This window comes from Papio anubis, chromosome 16, assembly GCF_008728515.1.
Source record: "Papio anubis isolate 15944 chromosome 16, Panubis1.0, whole genome shotgun sequence".
Lineage (NCBI taxonomy): Eukaryota > Metazoa > Chordata > Mammalia > Primates > Cercopithecidae > Papio > Papio anubis.
The window spans coordinates 28002217-28028516 of NC_044991.1; the positions used below are offsets into that span (position 1 = coordinate 28002217).

General features: G+C 51.4%; 2 gene segments (V, D, J or C); both read left to right on the forward strand.

Moving 5' to 3' along the window:
- The window catches only part of LOC103888259, a 641220-nt gene extending 622313 nt beyond the window's left edge, over positions 1 to 18907 (forward strand). The window contains 2 exon segments of the V gene segment in view: positions 16833 to 16870; positions 18449 to 18907. Of these exon segments, the coding sequence occupies positions 16833 to 16870; positions 18449 to 18668 (258 nt within the window).
- LOC101024006 overlaps positions 1 to 26300 on the forward strand; it is a 644330-nt gene that overhangs the window by 606395 nt on the left and 11635 nt on the right.

Below are 26300 nucleotides of genomic sequence, written 5' to 3' on the forward strand. Positions count from 1 at the left end.
GATCCTCACACACACCAGAGCCTTCCCACGGGAGCCCGACTCTGTCATTCCCCCCACAGCTTCCGGGACTCGTTTCTTCTGTCAGTCCTGATAGCAGTTCCAGAGACACCTTGCAATTTAGGTGTCTCCAGGCTCTTATTATAATACAGACAGCCTGTCATTTTCTGCCTAATTCCTTTTCGTTGTCTGCATAGTGTTTACAACTGTAGGATTATTTGCCTGTCATTATTTTATTAATTGATTGACTTGTGTTCATTAGTTTTCTACTTGATCAGGAATGTGTTTATACCACAAAGGCACATATATGAAAAACTGAGGCACAAATAGCTAAGGGCGTATTTCTCCCTGCAACAATACCCGCCAATTACATGAAAATACCGGGTCTTTCTCATTCTCTATTCCACCATCCCTGTTATTTTGGTGATGTTTTCATCCTTGCTGATGGAAGACCTAGCTGCTCCAGCTCCAGCTATCACACCTATAGCCAAGAGGAAAAGGGCCTTATGAATCCAATGGGTTTCTTTTCTTTACAAAACTTTCCTAAGAAACACCTCACCCATTGACTCTCACATTCCATTGAGCAGGCCTGAGCCACATGGTCAATTCTGGCTGAAAAGGACCTGGGAATCACAGGCACCGGTGTTTTCAGCGAATATACAAGACAGTGCTCAGGTGGAAGGTGGCAGGTACTGTCTGCTGGGTCTGTAAACCCAGTGTTTACTGAACAGCCGAACCCACATGATGAGCAACTCACTTCAAGAAGGCAGTGTCTTCTTCCTGCCGAATTCCCAGCATGAACCATGTCCCAGACCAGAGTGGGTCTGGATAAACAATTGTTGGGTTCCTGTTCTTTTGTCTCTAAGCGTGACATTAGTGCAGCAGCCACCACTGCACAATGGCCCTGCATCCACAGCGGGCACCAGTAAGAGCCAGTCCCTAAGTCCTGTGACCCGCATCTTCGGTCCCAAGCCCTGGTATTACCCCCAAAATCACAGAGACGTGTGCAGGCAGCCTCAAGTATACCTGCCTCCTCTTCTTCCAAATAGTCATGTTTCTACTGTCATGAGCAATCTGCACCCCTTGCACCTGGTACTGAGGCAGGCAGGGGCCACACCCAGAAGAGGAATTTCTCCCCTGGGGCTGGCAGTCCCGAGGGGAGAATGAGGGAATCAAGGACCTGAGCAGCAGGTTCTGATTCTATACGTGGACCCAGGAGAGGCAGAACAGAGTCACGTCGGGATGGGGTGGAGCTGGGTGACAAGGGGATGCTGACATGCAGGGAGAGTCAGCGACCAACACCTAAGACCTGGAAAGAAAGGTGTCATTTTCTACAGCATCGTCCTTAACACCGAGGTACAAATTCTCCAGGCTTTGTGTTTCTCAGCTACGTCTCTGGCCGATGTTGCACGTGTGACACAGATGCAGACACTTTGCTTCCTCCCACACACTGGCCCACTCTTCTGGGCTGAAACGTTGTCACTGCCACAAATGCCGTCCTCCCTTGTGGTCACGTGCATTTCATATCCCTCCCGTATGCTCTGAGAGCCTTTCTATCCTGCTACACAGCAAACACGTCTTTCAGCATCCAAGCTGCACCTGACCCTGACCACACACTGGGGATACCGAGGCACAGCACCTGTGCCCTATGCCAAGAGCTCACAGCCAAGGCCAGAACGCACAGCATCTGCTGGATCTTTCAACACTCTGTGTGCACATGACAAGGGTGATGTTTTTTCTGGGAACCACCACTCACAGGCAATGGCAGGTCCCTGCACATCTGTAAGCCCCATGGTGTCACCTGTGGAGTGGGGTCACTAGGGCCACTGCATTGGCTCGAAAGGTACTCTCTACAGGGGGAACTAAAACTATATCTATCATCTGGACTCTGTAACAACTATGTAAGGACAGGACATCCCTGGAGTCCTAGATTACCCACATCACTCCTGAGCCAGGATCCAACAGCAGAAGAACCTGAGGATAATTCCACAGTGGCCATGTGACTCCCTGGCCACCTCTGGGCAGGACAAAGAATGACCGACCACATGGGCAGGACATCAGATTCTCTGGAAAATGCACACAGAATTTCCCTCAGAGCTCTGCATGGCCAGACCAGCTGAGCAGGACCTGGGAATCACAGGCACTGGTCTTTTCAGTGAATATAAAAGACAATGCTCAGGTGGAAGGTGACAGGGACTGTCTGCTGGGTCTGCAAACCCAGTTATCCTGCACGGCCAAACCAGCACAATGAACAACTCACTTCAAGAAGGCCGTGTCTTGTCCCTGCTGAATTCCCGCATGCAATGTGTCCCAGACTACAGTGGGTCTGGATAAACATTTGTTGGGTGGATGCTCTGTCTCTGACTTTGGTGCAGGAGTCACCACTGTACACTGGCCCTGCATCCAGAGCAGGCACCAGTAAAAGCTAGTCCCTCAGTCCTGTGATCCCCACCCTCTGTGCCAAGCCCTGGTATTACCCCCATAACCACCCACCATCCAGAGACATGTGCAGACAGCCTCAGGTGGACCTTTCCCCCTCCTCTTCCAAATATTCATGTTCATATTGTCATGGGTAACCTGCACCCCTCGCACCTGGTATTGAGGCAGGTATGGGTCACAGAGAGAAGAGAAAAACTTCCTCCATTGGCACCGGCAGTTCCCAGACCTGATTCCACAGCAGATCTGATTATACACCTAGACTCAGGAGGCCCTTGAGCCTCCAGCAGCCAGTGTGGAGCAGCCACCAGGGGACAGAACAGAGTCACCTGGCAAAGCCACCTGGAGATGGGGTGGACCTGGGTGACAAGGAGATGCGGACATGCAGGGAGGGTCAGTGACCACAACCTCAGACTAGAAAGAAAGTTGTCATTTTCTACAGCATTGTCCTCAACACTGAGGTACAAATTCTCCAGGCTTTGTGTTCCTCAGCTCTGTCTCTGGCCGATGTTGCATATTTGAGACAGATGCACCACTTTGTTTCCCCCCACACACTGGCCCACTCTTCTGTGCTCAAACGCTGTCAGTGCCACAAACGCCATCCTACCTTATGGGCATATGTGTTTCATCTCCCTCCTGTTTGCTCTGAGAGCCTCCTCATTCTGCTACACATCAAAGACTTCTTTCAGCATCTAAGCTGTACCTGACCCTGACCACACACTGGGGATACTGAGGCACAGCACCTGTGTCCTACCCCAGAAGCTCACAGCCAAGGCCAGGAACTTACAGCATCTCCTGGGTCTTTCAACACTCCATGTGCACATGACAAGGGTGAAGTTTGATTGTGGGAAGGACCTCTCAGAAGCAATGGCAGGTCCCTGCACATGTGCAAGCCTTATGGTGTCACCTGTAGAGTGGGGTCACGAGGGTCACTGCATTGGATTGAAAAGTGCCCTTCAGAGGGGGAGCTAGAGCTACACCTGACATGTGGACTTTGCCACAAAATATTTAAGGACAGGACACCCCTGGAGTCCTAAATTGCCCAAGTTACCCTGAGCCAGTATCTAACAGAGGAAGGACCTTAGGTCTCAGAGTAATCCCTCAGTCACCATTGTAAGTCAGTCCCTGGCCATCTCCATGCAGGACAAGGAATGGCCACAGGGGCAGCACATCATAAAACCTGGAAAACGCACACAGAATTCCTGTCAGAGCTCTGCATGGCCAGATCAGCTCAGGAGTGAGGCCAGAACACAGCCTACAGTGGTGATGTCAACCCAGATGTTGGGACCAGAAGGAGAATGAGAATTCTGTGTGCTGAGGATGGGCCTTCAGGGTGCCCCCCGCCCCTCTCTGTGTCCCTTGGTGCTGAGCTCTTCTCTGGAAACCACACAGCTCCTCCCGCAGCAACCCCTGACTGCTGATTTGCAACACAGACCACTCTCTCCAGCAAGGGGACAAGAGAGGCCTGGAAGAATCTGCCCAGCCTGGGCCTCAGGAAGCAGCATCGGAGGTGCCTCAGTCATGGCCTGGACCGCTCTCCTCCTCGGCCTCCTCGCTCACTGCACAGGTGCTGCCCCTCGGGTCCCAGCCACTGGTCCAGTCTCAGGGCTCTGGGTCCAGCCTGGCTCTGACTCTGAGCTCAGCAGGGCCCTGCCTGTGGTGGGCAGGATGCTCAAGAACCTGCTGCGGGTGGATGGGCTGGGGGGCTGAAATCCCCCCACACTGCGCGCCTGTGCTCACACTGCCCTAAGCGCTCTTTCATCCCTGGAGCTGTGTCCAGGCCAGGCACGTGGGAAGATTTTCTTGGTGTTCGGCTCCTCAGTTTCAAGCCTTTTCTCTCCCCTTTTCTCTCCTGTAGGTTCCATGGCCTCCTATGAGCTGACTCAGCCACCCTCAGTGTCAGTGTCCCCAGGACAGCCAGCCAGCATCACCTGCTCTGGAGATAAATTGGAGGATAAATATGCTCACTGATATCAGCAGAAGCCAGGCCAGTCCCCTGTGCTGGTCATCTATGAAGATAGCAAGTGGCCCTCAGGGATCCCTAAGCAAGTCTCTGGCTCCAACTCTGGGAACACGGCCACTCTGACCATCAGCAGGACCCAGGTTCTGGATGAGGCTAATACTGTCAGGCGTGGGACAGCAGCACTGCACACAGTGACACAGACAGATGCGGAGTGAGACAGAAACCTGCCCCCTCGACCTGGCTCACAAGGCCCTGCCCTCTCTCCTCCCCATCACACTGAGCAGGAGGGCGCCTTCCATGTGGAATGGAAGTTTCCAGTCCTGTCCCTGCCCTTATGTTCCCGAGAGATGGGAGCAATTTCCTGCCCACCTCTAGGCTCAGCTTATCCCAGAATAAACTGAGCTGGTCGCTTTGATGATCAAATGCCAGCTCCCCAAAGACCTCAGAAATCCTGGTATCTAAGTAGCACCAAGTCTATTAGTATCAAAGGAGACCAGTCCTAGGATGGAGTCATTTTAGTGTCTCAGAAGGCACAGGGCAATGGAAGGTTTTATGAGGTTTCAGGATATGCACGTGAGCAGTTAAAGGCAGGTCTTACAAGGAAGGAACCTATTAGAATTGCGGCCTATCTGTGATATCATAGCACAGCCTGGTGGACACAGAGAAGGGAAGGTCTTGAATCAAGTCTTGATCAATAAATATTCATTAGATAAGTGAGCAATTTACCTAGGTGAGAACTGTGTGCTCTCTTGAGCAGACCACTTACCTGGATAATTGGTTTTCTGAAATTTCCTGAAGCAATGAGAGACATTCTTTATTGTTTACATGTACCTCATCCTCCTGGGAAAGAGTGTCCTGGAACCAGCAGTTAACACTGACGCAGTTGGTTTGAGTCCTCAGCACAAACATTCATTGCAGGCTGAAAAGTGATAATGGAAGAGAAAGGAGTTTATTAAATCCCTAGACACAACCAAATCCATGAGCAGGGATGAGAGATGCGGGCTCAGCTGGCCCAGTCCCACAGGGGTCTTCCCTCTTTTGATGGAAATGACCACACGAGGGTTCCCCAAGTGGTGTTGGGGGACCATCCAGATGGAGGGAACTGGCCTCCCAGGGTTCCCTGCTGCTTGGACTGAGCCAAGGTTAGAGGGATGGAAGTCTGATCCAGTCCTTCCCAGCAGCATCTCCAGGCTCCTCCTCCCTCTACTGGGGCTTCCCCTCTCCTCCCCAGCACCATCATTGCTGCCTCATCTCCTGTCTCCTCCCTGTGCTCACCCTGACTCCTCCCTCTGCTCCATGCCCAGCCTCTGTAGAGCAGCCAGGGCCCAGAGACTTGGGCAGAAGCTTCCATCCCACCAGCTGCAGAACCTTCCCTACAGAACCAGGCCAGTCCCTGTGTCTCGTATTTGTAGAGATCCCAATCCCCCTGAGAGATGCCAGGTGGGCTCTCTGACCCTAGCTGGGAAACAAGCCCACAGTGACCCAGGCTGTTGGCATATGGACTTCAAGCTGGCTAGACCCCACTTGACTGCACCTCCCTGGCCAACTCCAACATCCGGGCTGGGAGTCTGAAATCCTAGTTCCCTTTGCCCATTCACTTCCACTGGATTTGCTTCTAAACTCCCTGTGCCTCAGCTAGTCTGCCCATCAGAATCAGCGACAGGCATTCTCCAGGGCTGTAGTGAGGGCCCTGGAACTCACTCTCTCTCTCTCTGAGCCTCTGTTTCCTCATCAGTAGTGGGAGCTAGAAGACCCCCTGCCAGGTGGGCCAGTCCATGACATCTACAGAGAGAGCAGGAACCTCTCCTATTTCCTGGAGGAGAGCTGGGGTGGAGGCTGCAACCCAGGATCATCAGAGGAGGTGGGGTCTTCGAGGCTCCTAGGGACCCCTTAAGCGGGGGTCAGAGTGACTTCAGGGGTCTTATTGTTTGATCCAGACAGAAGATGTTTCCAGTTGTGAAAAATGACTTCAGGGACAACAAGGACAGAGATTCCCCTCTCTGGACACCAGTGGTTGATGTGCCTGGAGTACTCCTCGTACCAGGCAGGGGAGAGAGTCCTAGGAAGTTCTAAGTGTCACCTAGATTTCGGGCCTCGGGGCCTGTATCAGGGGTAGGTGATGTCACAGTGAGTTGATGCTCTACAGCCCCTTCCCTAGGAGGTGGCAGAGGGAAGAGCTGGGGGTCATCTGAGGTGTGAGTGAGTCCAACCCTGAGGGTCTTCCCAAGCTGCAGGTGCCTGGGTGTAGAGGGAAGAGGTTCTGGTCAGACAGGTCTGGTGTTGAATCCTGGTCCATTTATTCATTTGGTCAAGAAATACTCATGGAGGGCCCACTATGTGCCAGGTGCCACGTCAGGTGACTGGGGACACAGTGTTGAGTGGGACAGTTGGCCCCTTCACTGCTGGAGGTATGATATTCTCAAGCCGGGACTCAGGGCTCTACGATTGTATGTCAAATATACAGCCTCTCTGTGCACGTCTCCAGAGACTGATTTCCTGGAGTTCCAAGTGACAGCCATCATTCATTCGCCTTGAATGCGAAAGTTAAAAGAGCATCCAAAAACGCAGTGACCCAGATCAATAATATTTAATGCAATATTTTCAAAAATCAAAATTAATGCCCAAAAAACCCACAATGCAGAAAATTTCAGGATCTGACTCACTCGCCTCAGTGGTTTCCCTCTTGGTCCTACCCACAGTCCCACAGGTGAGTGAGTGACCACGGGAATGCAAACCCAGAGTCAGGCTCCTGCACCCCCTTCTGCCCGGCCACCAGAGCCCTCTCCTGGGTCTCCACCTTCCTCTTCTGAAGAGCTCCAGTTGGTTAGTGCTCAGGCTTCTACTCCTGGTCTCTTCTGCCCCCTACTGGACTCTCCCCTTCTAGCTGCACTCCAGGCAGCTGGTGGAGGTTAAAGAACAGAAACCTCCCAAAACTCCACCCTCCAGTTCCAGGCTGGCTCCACCCCATGTCCAAAAAGTCTGGTCCTCCCAGGTCTCTAATTGCTATTAGTAAGTCCCGGGGTGCAGTCTTTACACCAAGTCGCTGTGCGCCTCAGGCAAGAAACTCTCCCTCTCTGAGCCTCTGTTTCCACATCAGTAGAAGGAGCTAGAAGGCCTCCCTGCCAGGTTGACAAGTCTACTCTGTGACATCTACAAAGGGAGCAGGGATCTCTCCCATTTCCTGGAGGAGAGCTGGGGTGGAGGCTGCAACCCAGGATCACCAGAGGAGCTGAGGTCTTTGGGGTTCCTGAGGACTCCTCAGAGGGGGATCAGGAGCTGCAGAGCCAGCTTCTACCTCTAGGGACTCAGAGATCCAGAACCTTTGTCACTTCCTCAGCCAGTACTTGTCATCCTGTGCCTCAGACTCTCCCAGATCCCAACAGTGAGAAGCTCAAGATGAGACAAGAAAGACCAGCCAGCTTGAATTTGGGGATGATGGGGAGTGGGGAGCTGGGGATCCCTGGACCTGGGAGAGAGGAGTCTGCAGTGCTTGCAGGTGGAGTTTCTGGGATGTGGGGGCTGCAGACTGGGCAGGGGACTGACCAGCAGGAGGCCAAGGTGGGGGACACCCTCAGACATGGAGCAGAGTAGAAGCAACTGGATGGGGTACACCCCTCTGCTTTGAGAGAGAAGGGCCAGGGCGGGACCCAGAGGGCTCTGCAGAGGCACCACAGACCCTCAGCAGGGGGGTCCACCAAGCAGGACAGCTGGACTTGACCTCCTCTGCCCAGGCCTGGATCCAGCCTTTCCACATCTCAGTCCAGGAGGGCAGGGGGCAGGCCTGGGTGGCCAGAGCTGCAGCTGCACCTGCTGGGGAGGCCTAGTCCAGTCCTCTAGGGTCCCCAGCCAGACTCGGATTTCCGACTACAACCACCATAGGAGGATGTGGTCTGCGGTGGCGACGTCTGCCCAGAGGCCACAGCAGGTGCAGGGGTGGGGGTAGGGGCAGCAGCTGGGGATGCTACATTTAGGGACAGCCCCTCTTTATCCCCAAGACCTGGGACTTTCCCTGGAAGGAGCCACAGCTTCTGGGTCCTGAGCAGTGGGTAAGTGTCATACCCACAGAGGGCCTGGGAGGGAGCAGCTTCAGCCTAGACCCTCAGGGTAGACCCTTCCCCAGCCCCCATAACACAAAGAGCCCAAGAACAGAGGCAGGAACAGGCCAAGCTCCCTGGTGGAGAAGAAGGTGTGCTGGACCAGGGGTTTCCTAGGGCCCTCCCTTGTGCCCTGAATGATGTCTGTTAGGGCACCTACACAACGTTACAGATCAGTGCCTTGCCTATCTCCAAGGACAGGGATGTGTGGTGATTATTTGTATAATCCAGCCCCCAGTGCCTGGGCCTCAAAAGTTGCCCAAGCAATACATATAAAGATCCAGCCTGGAGATCTTTGAAAACTGATTCGATGAGTTGAACCATTAAGTCATGATCACCATCCTCAACTTCATCTCTTTCTTCCTCCTCCTTCTCATTATCATCACCTTCAAGAACTGTGAAGGGTCTGAGACTTCATCCCATTTGCAGACTAAAATGTAAGCCTGCCACAGTGTCATGGATGCTGGCAGAAGATACAAGATTCCTAGGTCAGAAACAATGGACAGTCTGTCTTTCACAGCAAGAGCAGTTGCCAAGGTATCAGCATTGTCTTGCACCAGTTCCACAAGGTGATGCAAAGAAGGCCAGGTGACATCTGCGTGCCAGAGCTCAGGGATCTTAAAACATTTTATACTTTACAGTAAGCATATCTGCCTTTTGTTCCAAAGAGAGGCACTCTCTGTACCTTCCAAGGTTGTTCACTCTACAAACATCCTTGCAAAGATAATCCACAAGAAAGGCAATCAGTGCCTTTGCCCGAGAAACATGCAGAAATGCAGAGATCCATAGCAGACCACTGTCTCCCAACAACCATCAACTTTATCAATGAAATGAAGTCTTGGGCAATTTATCTGTTACCATAGCCCTCAAAAAGATCTGGCTTGATTGTCACCAAATGTATCAGGGAAGTTAAGGAGTATCTGACTCAAAATATGAACCAAGCAATTCTCAAAGGGGCCTCCCAGGAAATTCACTTTAGGAAGTCCTACAAGGCTCCTCTGAGAGTTGCTAAAACAAAACATTGACAGCCCTAGAGGGCTGCAGATCCGAACTTGAGCAGATATTTTTAAAGATTTTGTGGCAGAAAAAGTAACTGGAAAGCAAGAGGGCAGACCTTCACTGCAGTTCTGTAAGGTGACAGAACAGGGGCCTTTCTCACCAGAGTATGGGGTCCTGAAGATCTCAAACATTTTTATACTAGGTTCTCAGGGGCAACAGAAAAGATGGGAGCGGTGAATGGGGGGTAAAGGAATGCAAATGACACAAGGGGCCACATGAAGCAAAAGAGGTTTATTCAACCAGATTTAGTCCATGTTTAATTGAGCAACTCCTTTGTGATGAGCTCTGGGTTTTCCCATGCACCAAGCAGTGTGTTACCACCTAGACCCGGAGAGCCATGTCATCATCAGGAAAGCACGCCCTAGTGTCATGCAAGGACCAGGCCTCAGATTCCGACTCCAGCCCTACCGCCTCTTGGCCCTGTGACATTAAAAAAGTAGGGAATCAGCCTGAGCAGCATTTCCTCATCTTCAAATGTGGGGGACAGTAGATAATCTTAGCTGCCAGGATTAGTGCTTGTAAAGCACCAGGGCTAAAGAGCATTGCTATTATTACTGTATTATGCATCATATTCCCATATCATAGTCAAAAAGGACCCCAACTCAAAGCAACTGCCAGTCCTCTCCTCCTCCACCACTGCTGAATGGAGCCAGACATGAGTATTCCAGGTGGAGAGACGAATAGAAATACAGGGGACGAGCCCCTTCCTAGATCCTAGCGCAGTTTGCTCCCTACTCAAGAAATGACATTGGGCCCTGCATTCATGTTCTCTGGATGGTAATTTTCTCACCTGTAAAACAGAGACACTTGCCTCAATGATGCCCCACACGTTGTTCTGAATCCCAAAGTAAGGAACAACAAAAAGAGAACCAGGATTTGTTCAACACCCACTGAGTGCTTAGCAAACACATAGTTTCTTTAACCCTCACAACCTTCATGCTGCAGAGGAACTCTCCCCATTTTACAGATAAGGAAACAGAGGCCCAGGGGTAACCTAGGTCTGGATAGACTCCACATTTATGATTTCACAACTCTTCCTTGCCTGAAGGATATAGAATCACTCCCTGCAGGGCTCTTGCCCGACTCAAGAAAGGGCCACAGGGTAGCCGGCCGGGCTTAACCTAGCCAAGAAACGGCTGGTCCCAACTGGCTGGAGTGCAGTGTGCAGTCACGCAGCCTGGAGGACTGATCAGAAAAGAAGCCACAGCTCCAGCCCCAGCCCCAACACCCTGAGCTCAAGCCCTTGGGGACTCCTGCTGGGTAGCTCTCTAGGCCCTAGGGACATGCTCCACAGACCCAGGCTGCCCTTTGGGAAACGGGGAAGGGAAGTGAGTCAGGTGTGCACCACCCAGGGCCCCAGAGGCGGGGCCAGGCAGGCAGCTGTGGTGGGAGGCAGTTGAGCCTTGGATTGTGTCCGCATCAGGGCAGTTGGTAGATGCCCCTCTGGGAGAGATTCCCAGGGGTAACAGCCATGGATGAAGGGCCTGGGCTAGGGACAGGGACCAGAGCCAGTCCAGGGAGAGGACAGAGCCAACAGACTGGGGCACACTGTAACAGCCCTGCTGGCAAGAGGGACCTGGGCAAGGCCCTCCAGGGAGCCCACGCTGCAAGTCGGGTCAGAGGTGCCCCTGACCCTGAGGGCCAGTGAGACCCAACACAGGCCAAGTGGGTCGTGAGACCCCTGAGGAGCTGGGTCCTGCTCCCAGGCAGTGCTGGCCCCTGCTGCTGCTGGGTCTGGCCATGGTCGCCCATGGCCTGCTGCGCCCAATGGCTGCACCGCAGAGCAGGGACCCAGACCCTGGAGCCTCAGTTGGAAGCAGCCGATCCAGCCTACAGAGCCTGTGGGGCAGGTAAGGAGTGAGAGATTTCAGGGAATGTGGGGGTCCTGCGGCAGAGCTGGGAAAGGTGACCAAGGGGAGACAAGCCAGAGGAGTGAGGAGGAAGGTTAACCCCTAAGAGGGGCCTGGGCAGACACTGGCTTTAACTAATGGGTTGATATTTGGTCCATCACAGATTTGTTTGAATTATTGTTTTTAATATCATATTAAGATATTATTTTTCTTGATTTCTGGGTTTTCTAACCCTACTTAAATTTTGCACCAAGGTCAGTGCCTCAATCACCTAGTCCTAGTCCTCTGGGTAGGGCAGGAACAGAGGCAAAGACAGGACGTCCACAGGGGGTGATGGTCACTGTCCCCACAGGATGCCCAGGCCTGTTCTTCTTCCTCCTCCTCCTCCTCCTCTCTGCCCATGTGCCTCCTGCCCTGTGAGGGCAGGGGCCATTCCCTGGAGAAGGCAGCAAGGGCTTGGCTTGGTCTCCCCCAAAGCCGTTCATTCACCGACTTGCACATAAATGCTTGCTGGGGCCAGGCTCAGGGACACAGGGAAGGTGGGCTGAACCGAGGGGAGCTCATCGGAACAGGCCCATGTTTGGAGCAATAAAGGGAGAGGAGAGCTCCCTCTGGGATGATGCCCAGGCTGGTCTCACAGATCAAGGGGCACTGACTGGTGATGGGTGCCCCCAAAAGACAGAGCAGTGTCAGAGGAGAGGAGAGCACAGGATGAAGCTGGGAGCTCCTGGGTGACTGGGAAGGGGAGGAAGGAAGACCATAGGATCCGTGCCCCATCCCCAGAGTCCAGGACGAGTCCTTGGATGGATTTAGATAGGAGACTGATTATCAGAGTCGGATTTGTGTTTTTGGAAAAATTAGCACTGGATAGGAGGCTGATATGAGGACTGATTAGAGGAGAGAGGAGAGGGGGTGATGGCCAGGTCCAGGGTAGGTGGAGAGCCTGGAGGAAGTAGTGGGGTGGGGAGGACACACAGATCCAGAGCACCCAGGTGCCCAGTTTCCTATGAAATGGGAGCATGAAGCTGAAGTGAGGGATGAGCAGAGGGGAGCAGACACTCTCGGGGACTGTCTATGGGCGTTGAAATGTATAACCATTTTAGTAATAGGCGGCGAGTCAAAAAACAGAGTGTATTTATCTAAATTGGGCAATTCCACTTCTAGGAATTTATCCTAAGGGTGTGGCGGGGAGGGGAATAATCAAAGCTGTAACCAAATGTTTATAACAAGGGTGTGTTAGCTTAGCATTATTAATGATGGGAGAAAACTAGAAATAACCCAAATATCTGAAAGGGTGTGAAAAAACGCAATTGTATTTGGCGGTTGTTGTTGTTGTTGTTGTTTTGAAACAGAGTCCTGCTCTGTTGCCCAGGCTGGAGTACAGTGGCATGGCCACAGCTCACTGCAGCCTCAACATCCAGGGTTCAAATGATCCTCCAGCCTCAGCCTCCTGAGTAGCTAGGACTACAGCTGCAGGCCACTACGCCTGGTGAATTTTTATTAGGATTATTATTATTTTAGAGACAGAGCCTCGCTATGTTGCTCAGGCCTGTCTCAAATTCCTAGGCTCAAGCAATCCTTCTGCCTCAACTTCCCCTGTGCTGGACTTACAGGCAGGAGCCACTGCACCTGGCCCAACTGTGTTTTTAAAGTATATATGCATTTTCAAAAACCTCTCTGAAAATATAGAAAAATGTTAATGGTGTGTCTGGCTGGCTGGTGGGATTTCCCCTAATTTTAATTGTGGCTTTATAATTTTCTGGTTTTGTGATGTTGTTCACAAAAAGAGACATTTCTTCTAATACAATTTTTAATACAAGAGTAACATACTCATGTACATTACTCTTTTTGCAATAAGTACATTACAAAATGTAATGACTTTTGTACATTACTCTTTTTTCTTGCAAAAAAAAAAAAATTTAAGCAGAGAAGTATACAAAGTAAAAACAGTGCCTCTTCTTACCATCTCCCACCTCTTCCCAGAGATAGCCACTGTCAGGTTGGTCAATATGCTTCCAGAACTTTTCCTGTGTTGTATGTGTCCCTGAAAATACACACACACACACACACACACACACACACACACACACAGAGTTGGTGTTGGGATTTTATTTTGCAAAAATAGAGCCATATTCTGCATATTACCAACTTTTAATCTATTATTGACACTTTCTGTATCAGTCCATATGGATTAACCACATCCATTGCTTATAAACTTTGCTTTATAAGCAAAGTTTAGATGAGCCAAGATTTATTTCCACTCAAAAATCTAAATGACAAATGATGCTGCAGTGGAAATTCGTGTGTGTGTGTGTGTGTGTGCAAAGTGCACTTATATATCTCCCCAGGATAGATGCCTAAAAGTGGAATTGCTGGATCAGAGAACGTACTTTTGAGATGTTATAGGTGGTGCTTCCAAAAGTCTGTGTCCACTCACTCTGGTGAGTGGTAGTGCCTTCTCTCCTACATTCTTGCCAATAATGCAAAATTGAATGTATTTATTGTTTTATTGTGTATTTTATTACTGGTGAAATTTATTTTTTATATTTTTATTCATTGGTTTTATTTCCTCTGTGGTCACCATGTTGCCCGCTTTTCCATTCTGTTGTTTTCATCTTTTTATATATCTATAATATATTGGGATATATTTGGGATTTTAGCCACTTGTTTAATATATGCATTGTAAATAATTTTCCCTGGTCTGTTTTACGGGTCTTTTGTTTATGGGGTCTCCCACCATAAAACTGTCGTAAATTTTTGTGTCGAACTGGTTTAACCTTTTATGGTTTCTGTGACCTCCGCCATGTGTAGGAAGTTGTCTTTATTTCAATATTATAAAGTCATTTTTCTATCTTATTGTGGTACTTTTGGTGTATTGGTGTTTTATTGTTTTTTCTTTACTTCACCTGGAGTTTATTTTTGTGGATGTAGGAATAAAACCTTATCTTCCAAATAGGAAAGTCAATCATCACACCTTTGTTGAATATAAATGCAGCTTTACTCAACTACTACACATTACTGATTTGTTACATTCTTTCTGTGGTTCTATTGGTTTATTGATCTATTCCCACACCCAACCTGTTTTGGTTATTTTAGCTTTATAGTATGTTCAGTATCTGGTAGGGAAAGAACCTGTCATCGTTACTTTTTCTCAAAATAGTCATGTCTATTACCCGTCGTTCTTAAGAGTTAGACTGCAGAATCGGTTCCCTAATTTTCAAAAATCATTCTTTTGGTGTTATGTTTGTAATATCATAGAATATGGGATTAATTTGAGAACTGCTATATTTATAATGCTCAGTGGTGTTTTTGTCCAGAGACATGACGTACTCTCCATTCACTCAGAGAAGTGGTTTAATATTTTATTCATGCAAATCTTCCACACTTTGTTTTTTATTCATAAAGCGTTTGTAAATATTTTATTGAAGTTACAAATTTTTTTCCCAATTTCATATCCTAAATGATTACTGTTTCTATAGCAAGGAACCCTGTTAACTTCCGTATGTTACTCTTGTATCCAGCCACTTTAACTCTTGTATTAATTCCAGCAGTTCTTCAGCTGATTCTCTGTGTGTGTGTGTATGTGTGTGTGTGTGTTTAGCCAACTATCACACCATTTGCCAAAAACAATTTTCTCTCTTTTTCCCTAATATTTATACATCCTCTTCTTCCCGCTTTATGTCATTTCATTGGCTAGAATCTATGGAATATGTTAAATAATAAAAGTGAGACTAGACAACCTTACCTTGTTTCTGATTCTTCAAATGTTTTGCCTTTAAATATGAAGGTTGCAGTAAATTTGGGGAGATATTCTTCGTTAAGAAAGTTTTCTTCAGTAACTTAATAAAATGCTAAATGTTTGCTTTCTTTATGTGAGAAACAAGTGTTGAATTTATATTACTATTATATTAAATTGTTTCAAAAATCTGCTGCACACGTCTTAAATACAAATGTATTAAATACAAGCTGCTGCTGAGATGAAAATTGCTGGCCCCGTCACAATGGGTATCTTGCAATGTAAATAAATTCCCTTGGGAAATAAAATCAGATTTGGAAAAGTCTGAGGCTTCTTGCCATCATGAACTCTTAGCCTGTGACCTGGGTGTTTTTCTTTTTCTCTGGGGGATGTTAATGGTACCTTGTGTCATGCTAGGATGTCTAGGACAGAGAGCAATACAATGAGGGGAAGGCATTCTGCGATGTCCCCATGCCTCTGGCTTGAAGAGTAACTTGCTGAAGTGAGGACTCTGTGGAGGAGCAACGTTATATGGAAATAAGTTTAGTTGGGATCTATTGAGTTGGAGGTGTCTACAGAGCATCCAAGCAGACGTAAGTTGAGGAGGCAGAATATATGTGAATCTGGAGCCAAGAAGAGAGGTAAGGGCTGGAAATAGGGATCTAAGACCCCTCGACAGTCGTGAGTGTGCACAATGAGGGTCAGATGCAGAGAAAATTAGGAGAATACAGAGAGCAGAACCCAGGATGGGGATCTGGGAGTCGGCAGTTGGGCATGGGCCTGAAAGAATAGGAAGCCGAGGAGGAAAGGGGGCAGTCTCCGACACCAAGGAGGAGAGAGTGACTAGAAAGAAGAACTTCTTGCAGAGACCTAAGGGGACTGGGGAAGAACTGCAGACTGAACTGGGACAAAGCACTGTTGGCCTTAACCAGAGAGATTTGAGGGAGAGATGAGGCTGAGAGCCAGGCGACCCTGCCGTGTCCCAGCATAAAAACAGTACCTGACACAGATGGATGCTTGGGAACTGTTGTTGGATGAATGAGTGGACAGATGCATGGATGGATGGGTGATATATGGATGGACAAACAGATGAATAGATGAACAGCTGGATGGACAATTGAATGGATGGGTAGATGGAAAGAATGATCTGAGAGATCAGAAAAAGCTTCATGCACAAAGTGGGACGGAACTGCGTCTCCATGGGTAGAAAGCAGAGGACTATCCACTTGAGTCAGGAATGACCCAGTGTTCTCAATATAGGGAGAAAGCCAGCCTAGCTTGACTGGGGACACTCATGTGGGGACTCAGAGGCCCTTTAAATGAGGTCAGACGAGGTTGGACGGGTCGAAGCCAACTCAGCACTCCTCTGCCACACTGCACAGGAGGGGATGTGTCACTCTGGGAGTTGCTGGGACCTATTGGTCCCAGTGTTGTCATCAGCACTCACAGCCTCAGAGAGGAAGGACACACACTGGGTTGACTCCAAGGCTGTGGGTGGCACTTGCCTTGGACAGGGGACAGGCATGGGGAAACCTCTGGGGGACTGGCCACCCCCCTGCCTCATGCCTAGGTCCCAGCCCCGCCTACTGCAACCCTGTGCCCGTCATGCCCAGCAGGCTCCTACTCTAGCCCAGCCCCCAGGGAGCAGACCCCAGGTGCTGGCCCCGGGGGTTTTGGTCTGAGCCTCAGTCACTGTGTTACATCTTCGGTGCTGGGACCCGGCTCACCGTCCTAGGTAAGTGGCTCTCAACCTTTCCCAGATTGTCTCACCCTCTGCTGTCCCTGGAAAATCTGTTTTCTCTCTCTGGGGCTTCCTTCCATCTGTCCTCCCAGCCTTAAGCACTGACCCCTACCTTTCTCCATGGGGCCTGGAGGAGGCGCGTTAGTCTCAGGGTAACCGGCAGGAAGGGCCCCCACAGTGGGAGCAGCTGCCTTCAGGTTCCAAGAGCTGGATGCAGCCTGGTCCCGGGGCCTGAGCTGGGATTGGGCAGGGTCAGGGCTCCTCCTCTCTTCCAGGGCAGATGTCTGAGTGAGGGACAGAGGCTGGCTCTGATGAGGGGCCCTGCAGTGGCCTTAGGGACATTGCCCAGTGACCCCTGGGGTCAAGGCCAGAGGCTGCTGGGGTGGGCCTGGGGGCTGCTGAGTCTCATAGTCTAGGGGAGTAGCCCCAAGAACAGCTGAGGGTCTAGGCTGAGGACTCGATGCCTATCCAGCCTGGGAGGGCCACATGGGGGCCTGGTGACACAGGGGTCACCCCAAGCGGAGACGAGTGGAGGGCACAGAGAGAGCTCTGGGTCTAGGCTGCAACTCTGTGGTCTGTGCTGGGTCATGAGGACATGGGGACACAGAAGGACGGGTGAGACTGGGGGAGGTGCCAGAATCTGACCCTCCCAGGACAGTCACCAGAAAGAAGAGGGTGTCTTAGGGCAGAGATGTGTCTGTCCCTGGAGCCCCGTCACCTCTGGGGCTCGGTGTTTCTCCATTCACGGATTGGACTCCTGCTTGCCTCAAAGGGCATGTTAGACTCAGGAGATGACCACAGGGGAGCAAATGAGGGGTGTAGAGAACTCCATGGCTACCACGTGAAGTTTGGGGTCATCAGAGGCTGCTGGGGTGGACCAGGGGGCTGCTGAGTCTCATAGTCTAGGGGGGCAACCACAAGACCAGCTGAGGTGAAGGGCTCTGTAGTCGGGCTCGTGGACACAGGAGACATCTCAAAGCCTCAGAGGAGCCCCGAAGCTTGTCTAGGTGGAGCCCACTCCTTGCCAGGAGAGCCAAGTGGGCCGGGTGGGGGCAGAGCCCGGTGCCTGTGAAGGGTGGAAAGCTCCAGTTCAAAGCAGGCTTGGGCCTCCCCACGCACTGCCTGCCAGGACAGTCCTACGGGCTGAGCAGGGGACCCACAGTTCAGAGGAGGCTCTAGGTCCCGGAAGAATAAAGTGGGTGGTGGAGGGGGTGTCTAGGGGTGGAAATGAGGGATCCAGGGGTCAAGGCCACATTCTGAACTCAGACTCCAGAGATCAGAGAAGGAACACAGCCTGCCCTGCGTATATGGGGAAATCGAGGCTGTAGAGGAGAGGGGCTGGACCAGGACACCTGGGAAAGGTGACTTGGGAGGGCTCCTAGGAAGGTACAGAGCTGTCTGCCCTCCACAGGGCATGAGTGGAAAGGACGGGGAAAGGAGAGAAGGAGAGAACCCCGAGTGGACCGGATGGCCCCACTGTGAACCCTCCCAGAGACTTTAGACAGAGAGAGGGGCTCCGCAACACCCCGATGTTCTGTCTGCCCTCTCTCACCCCCTTCCCTGTCCACACAGGTCAGCCCAAGGCTGCCCCCTCGGTCACTCTGTTCCCGCCCTCCTCTGAGGAGCTTCAAGCCAACAAGGCCACACTAGTGTGTCTGATCAGTGACTTCTTCTACCGGGGAGCGTGAAAGTGGCCTGGAAGGCAGATGGCAAGCGCTGTCAGCGAGGAGTGGAGACCACCACGCCCTCAAACAGAGCAACAAGTGCAGCGGCCAGCAGCTACCTGGCCTGACGTCCGACCAGTGGGAGTCCCACAAAAGGCTTCACAGCTGCCAGGTCCGCCGCAGAAGGGAGCACCGTGGAAGACAGTGGCTGGGAATGTTCATAGGTTCCCACCCCTCACCCCACCCACGGGGGCCTGGAGCTGCAGGATCCCAGGGGAGGGGTCTCTCTCTCTCCATCACAAGGCATCCAGCCCTTCTCCCTGCACTCAATAAACCCTCAATAAATATTCTCATTGACAATCAGAAATCTTGTTTCATCTCATTTTTTCTTAAATTCCTAGCCTTCCCAGGGATCTCAGTGTGGGGTACAGGGAATTCTGCATCTAGTGTCAAAGTTACCCAAGGGGAGGAGGCTCACAGCCTCCCCGAGTCATCTCCCCAAAGGGTCCTTCCTCTCCCAGTCACCCCTCCCCCAACTCTCCACTGTACGCCTGAGCCACCAGCCTGGCATCAGTTCAGACCAGTCCCACACCTTCCTCAATTTTACTTCTCAACAAAGACCTGATCATGTAAAACCCAGCATTTCTAATGTGCCATCTGTGTCTGGTCATGTGTCTGGGCTGAAGGGTCCCCGCTCAGGGACAGGGGGCAGTTCCAGGTGAGATCCCATGTCACCATCATCCCACGCCCCACCCAACCTGCCAGGGAACCGGGTGAGCTCCCTGTGCCAGTGGGAACCGCAATCCACGGCAGAAAACTGTGCTGCAGTCTTTGCCCAACTGGGAAGGGACAGGGGCCCAGTGGGAGGTTTGCTGGGGGACTGTGGGGAGATTCAGGAGAAATGAAGGGGATCCCCAGAGACCAGATGTGGGTTAGAGGGAGCAATAATGGAAAAAGGACACCTTTGACTCAAGACCATGGTACCAGCAGGAACAGAAGCCGAAATTCCCCATTGCATACGAGGAACCAGTCAGGAGGGTGTTTACTGGGTGAGTGGTAAATAACTGTGCCGCCATTGGGAACCGGTAAAAACATTGGGAGAGGAATCATGCAGGTGTCTTTGTAAGGCTTCCACAATGCACACTGGCTGAGGAAACACACTGACAAATCCTGAACTAGGGAACCAGTTTAATATGATGAACCATAGCATATCCAAAAGCATGGTGATCTCCTTCTCCAGCTTCAGAAGACCCAAAATACTCTGAGAGATACCAGCGCTTCCTGGAACTAGTTTGGGGAATATGGGGTGAGGTTGATGCACAAGATATTACAGGTGTGTGATCACATGGCTGTGGATTGGGGATCAGGTTCAAGGTTAACACTAGCGTGGGGCTGGACGTCAAGCATGAAGGGTGTGAACTACTAAGTCAGGCCCAGGTAGAGTTAGTTTCTGACTGGTTTGTGGATGGATCTTGATGATGGTCAGCCTGCAGGAGCAGGAGGATGTGGGGAAATTGAGAGAACATGAGAGAAGTCACCAATCCAAGCTCCGCATCTATGGATTGCCTAGGGGAGGCTATGTCAGAGTCGAATTCAGGATGAGCTTCAGGGCTGGGTCAGGCTGGATAAGAGCTGAGTGAACGTGGGCTGACAGCTCCAGGCAAGGCCTGGCATCCGTTAGGAGTCAGATCCCACAAACCCTCCTGCCTGCGGAGCACCCTCTCCCTCCCTAGTTCATGATGGTGCAGCCTCCCTACCCAATCCCATGTACACCTGCTGCCTCATCTCAGAGACTTCTCAACTCATCCCAGTGTCTCTGGCAGGAGATGATGTTGGCCTCCTGGGTGTGGAGACCCCAGCTGTCTTGGTGAGTCCTCAGTGCCTGGGTACTCTCAGACCCCTTGTCTCTGCCTCCAGCACATCAGGCATGTGGCAGCTGCCTTCACCAGAGCTGCTGGGTAGTCCTGACAGGCCAGGGACAGAGCTTGCAAAGACAGGAAGCTCTGCAGTCACAATGAGGCAAAGCAAGGGCCCCTTACAGCTTGATCACAGCCACACCTGATCCAAATCCCAGCCTCTCATTAGAAGAACACTTGAGGGTTCTAGTTGCCACAGCACCTGTCTGAGCCCATTTCATGGAGGGGAAAACTGAGACCACCAAGGGCCAGATCCATAGCCCTGCTGGGTATAAAGCCATCCCCAGCAGCTACCTGACCTCCTTTCACTGCGTTGTAAGTTTCCATTATGGAAAACTTTGAACACATACATAAGGAGACAGAGGAATAATGATGCCCCCAAGTTCCCATCACCCAGTCCTCCAAATAATTCACAGACATTACTGACCTACACATGGCAGAATAACCCCCACATTACACAATACTTACTAACAAATACCAGAAATCACATCTTTTCAGCTGTAAATATCCCATTTCTATGCTGGAAAGATATGGGCTTAAAAAATAACTACAATATTATTACCAAACCTCAATAGAAATTATCACTAATTTCCTAATACCAAGAAATAATCACGGGCTCCTCAAACGCCTCACAAATGCCAGAAGCATCCTGACTTAGTTTTGTGTTGGTGCCGTGGTTATTTTGGGGTTTTTGGTTGTTTGAGAATTCAATATGGCATGAACTGGTGATGGGTGCACGTGCTGTTAGGCTGCTTGTCACCGGTGAATATCTACAAATTACTCTAGTGCTTCCTGGAAAGGCAGGAGCTGCAGGAACTGAGAGCTGTCTGGGGACCTTCCCATGGTTGGAATAAAGCCACACCTCACAGAACAAGAACCCAGGGCTATCATCTACTTCTGTTTTTGTTTTGTTTTGTTCTTTTCTGCAAAATGGTTAGAGCTTGGAGGGACATAACTGGACTCAGAAAAGACATTGCAAAATAGCTTCCAAGGACATGGGGCTGCTACCAGCCAAGTCACCCATGTCACATTGCCACTCTTGTAGTAATGTTAGGTGCACAGGATGGTAAATAGCTACATCCCTCAGATGGGAAGGAAGGTAGAGGGTTGAGGCTTCAGTTCACCTCCTTCTCATGAGCGCTGCAGAGTGTCTGTGAAAGCCAGGGGTCTACAGCTGGGCTCTGTTCACCCAGGAGTGAGCTGCATGCTCTAGGAAGGAAACACTTTGCACACAGATGATCCAGGCCCAGCCATCCTTCCAGGGTGAAGAAATCTCTCATGGTGAACTCTAGAATTCGAGTCATCTAATGTTTTGGAAGCCACTGCCATTATATTTGATGATAACAGGTGGCCACCAATGATGAATATTTTCCCAGGGGGAGTCACCCCAAGTGGCATCAGACTTCTCACATGGCCCCAGGGGATTAAATGGCTCCTGATTAGTCAGAGGATAACACGGTCCAGCTTATCATGTCCCTTTCTTATTTATCTTCTATGTCTTTCTTGCCCCAGTCCTCCGACCCCCGACTGATCTCCCATCCCTTAGTGAGAGGTGGTATTTGGAGACCACATTCTGGAGGCTCCCTCATGTACCCCATTTGAAAAAGACAATGGCAGCCACCATCCGAGTTGTCCCACCCACCATGACACCACATTCAGTGCCGCAGGGGATGCTCCCAGGGTTACCCTAACACATGTGGCTGGCATTTCATATTGGGACCAGCCAGGCCTCACTGACCAGGCCTACCCAACTAGAACTACTCCAGAAGGTGGGGCTGTACCCACCAAGGTTCCCAGAACACTGCAACCAGCCTCTCCATGGGAGGAGAGGGGCACCCTCGGCACCACCCCATGGTGTTACCAAAAGTGGAACCATGGGTTGGTTCAACTTTGCAGAGAAGAGCCCACCTATCCCATCTGTGGAAATTCACTCCTTAGCAACACTAATGCCCTCCAATAAATTCAATCCTGGGCCTGACTGATGGTTGGCACAAAAACCAAATCCAAGATCCCAATGTCCTCCAGAAGCATGGATTTCCAGGGATCCTGCTGCAGGTCACAGGATGTCACCGGTCCCCTTCTCTCTGTGGGTTGAGTGGGGGGGCCATGTGGACTCCCTCATGAGCAGATGCCACCAGGGTCAGTGGCCCCAGCTTCCTCCTTCACAGCTGCACTGGGGGCTGGGGGTAGGGGCGTCCCAGGGAGGGTTTTTGTATGCGCCTGTGTCACAGTGTGGGTTATTCGGCGGAGGGACCCGGCTGACCGTCCTCGGTGAGTCTCTTCTCCCCTCTCCTTCCCCACTCTTGGGACAATTTCTGCTGTTTTTGTTTGTTTCTGCGTCTTTGCTCAACTTGTGGTCAGGCTTTCTCCCTGGATCCCAGGCCTGAGCAAGGACCTCTGCCCTCCCTGTCAGACCCTTGCCTGCCACAGCAGGTCACTACGACCCCTTCACCTCTGACCACAGGGGGAAGGGACTGTATAGAATGACCTCCTAAGCCCCATTTGTCTGTCTCCTCTCTGTCTGTCTGTCTGTCTCTACATCTGCCAGAGGAAGGCTGGGTCTCTAAGCGTTCTTCTGTTCTGGCCTCCTCAGTCTGGGTTCTTGTCAGAACAGCGTTGCTCTTGGGTTACTTCGGTTCCATCTCCTGGGGAATCAGGAACAAGGGGTCCGAGGGGGGGACCTCTTGGGAGACTTTAGACGGACCCAGTGCCCTCGGGGCTGATGCTCAGGAATCCCAGGGCTGGGACCCAGGACCAGAATCCAGACCCAGAGTGAGGTACGAGGTGGACGGGCTGCCCTGGCTGTCTGGGGCTGCCAGGGACTGAGCCCTGAGCCAGCCTGAGACTCAGGAAACCCAGTCAGGAGAGAGAAGGGAGAAGCAGACTCTGGACACCAGAAAGCCAGGGAAAGGGTCTCCAAAGGAGAGGATGTGAGGAACGGGCAGGCTCCTGGGTCTCTTCAGGACATATCCCCTGTGCCCAGGGGGATCAGAGGGTAGAGTACAGCGGGAAGCCCTCGCTTGCTATGACCAGGTAGCCACGGGTGATGCTGAAAAGACCCCGTGGAATAAGAGAAACCCCAGGACACCAGACAGACTCTCTGACCCCCAGGCCCTTGCCCCACACACAGACTCCAGAACTCATGTTTGGCTGGAACAGCCTGAGGGACCAAAACGCCCCAGCATCCCACAGAGCAGGGGAGCCAGGCCAGAAAAGTAACCTCAGAGGTCGCTGTGCAGGAGAGACACACAGCTCTTCATCTGCTCAGGGGACAGATGCCACCCAGAAGCGGCCCTGTCAGGATGGCAGGAGAGGGCAGGGTCAGGGCGCTGACGGTCAGATGTCTGTGTGGGAGGCCAAGACCCCGAGAGATCTCAGGACAGGTGATCAGAAGGTGTCTAAGATGAAACAGCTCCCACTGCAGATCAGGACATGGTGGAAAACACCCTGACCCCTCTGCACGGCACAGACCCTCGGACGCACAGCCCCGGAACAAGCGTACCCCAACATCTCATCATATACTGAGGTCAGGGGCTCCCCGGGTGGACACCGGGACTCTGACCCCCTGCTCCTCAAGCTCTCACTCCCCGCAGGTCGCCCAGGCTGCCCTCGGTCACTCTCTTCCCGGGCCTCTGAGGAGTTTGGGTGCCAACAAGGCCACACTAGTGTGTCTGGATCAGTGACTTCTACCCGAGCCGCGGGAAGTGGCCTGGAAGGCAGATGGCAGCGCTTGTCAACGCTGGAGTGAGACCACCAAAACTTCTCCAAACAGAGCAACAACAAGTACGCCGCCAGCAGCTACCTGAGCCTGACGTCCGACCAGTGGAAGTCCCACAAGAGCTACAGCTGCCAGGTCACCCATCTAAGGAGGCAATCAGGAGAAGACAGTGGCCCCTGCAGAATGTTCATAGGTTCCCACCCCTCACCCCACCCACGGGCCTGAGCCGCAGGGATCCCAGGGAGGGGTTCCTCCCACCCCAAGGCATCCAGCCTCTCTCCTGCACTCTCAATCAACCCCTACAATATTCTACGGCAATCAGGAAATCTTGTTTTTATCTCGCTTTTTCTTTTCTATAAATTCTAGCCTCTCCTCATGCTCTCCATTTAGAGTGGAGGAAATTCTGCACCCAGTGGGAAAGTCACTCAACCGACGGAGGAGGCTCACAGCCTCCCCAAGTCATCTTCTCAGAGGATCCTTCCTCTCCCAGTCACCCCTCCCCCAACTCTCCGCCATACCCATGACCCTGGCATCAGCTCAGACCAGTCCAACACCCTCCTCAATTTTACTTTTCAGTGAAGACCTGATCACATAGAACCCAGTTTCCAATGTGCCATCTGTCTGGTCATGTGCCTTTGCTAAAGGGTCACTGCTCAGAGACAACGGGCAGTTTGAAGTGAGATCCCACGCCCCCATCATCCCACACCCTACCCAACCTGCCAGGGAACCAGGTGAGCTCCCTGTGCAAGTGGGAACCGTGACCCAGAGCAGAAAGTTGTCCCTGCAGAGTGGGTCCTGAAATGCAGTTCTTGCCCACCTGGGAAGGATGTGGAACCTAGTGAGGACAGAGTGGTGGCCCCGAGCGGGGTATCAGGGAGAAACGAGGAGTGTTCCAGGACCCCTGCTTTGGACTAGAGACGGAAAACCCTTGAGCCCAGGCCAAGATCAGAGCAGCAACAGGGTTGAACTTCCCTGTCCCATCCATGATATCCAGTTAGGAGACCATTTACTAGGTGAGGGGTCCATGGTTGTGCCATCACCAGGGAGACATGAAAAGGCTGCAAAATGGAACCTTTTAGTGTTGTTCTCACTTTCACAATGCACATTAGCTATGAAAGATGCTAACAAGTCCTGCAGTTGTAAACAGTTCTTTTTTTTCTCTTTTTTTTTTTTTTTTTTTTGAAACGGAGTGTTGCTGTGTGGCCCAGGCTGGAGTTCAGGGGTGTGATCTCGGCTCACTGCAAGTTCCACCTCCCAGGTTCACGCCATTCTCTTGCCTCAGCCTCCCGAGTAGGTGGAACTACAGGTGCCCACCACCATGCCCGGCTAATTTTTCTATTTTTAGTAGAGCCGGGGTTTCACTATGTTAGCCAGGATGGTCTCGATCTCCTGACCTTTGATCTGCCCGCCTCAGCCTCCCTAAGTGCTGGGATTACAGGTGTAAGCCACTGCGCCCAGCCAACAGTTCATTTTATATAACCTTGCAAGTCAAGAGTTCTATTCACTGTCTCAACCAACTTAGCCCTAGGGTGCTCTTCAAGACACTGATATTCATGTCACTAGTGCTGGGACATGGGCCAAGGCTGAGGCACACAGATGATTCGTTGTGATCAAATGGGTCAGGCTCAGGGTTAACACTGGCCAGGTCAGAAAGAGAGCATAGGGCTGCAATCTCAACCATGAAGAGTCTCAAATTCTAAAGTCAGGGGACACAGTAGAGTTAGATTATGGTTATGGCTGGAGCCACGATGGCCAGCCTGTGTGAGGGTAGGACTCAGGTGGACTGGACTGAATGAGAAAGGTACCATCTCAAGCACAGAATGGGCATCACTGGCTATCTGATGGAGGCTGTGTCAAAATCATCTTCACCCAAGAATCAGGGCCAGGTCACACAAGGTCAGGGCAGGGTAAGTGTGAATTAAGGGCTACAGGCAGGTCAGGCTTTCATAAGACTCAGCTGTCCTAGACCCCACCCCACCAGGGCCTACTCCCTCCCTCACTCATGTGACTCAGCCCCTCCATATGCACCTACAGCCTGATGTCAGAGACACAATCGTCCCAGGGTCCCCGACAGTGGGTGAGATGGCCTTGGGAGATGTACTTCCCAGCACTCCTCATCAGTCTTG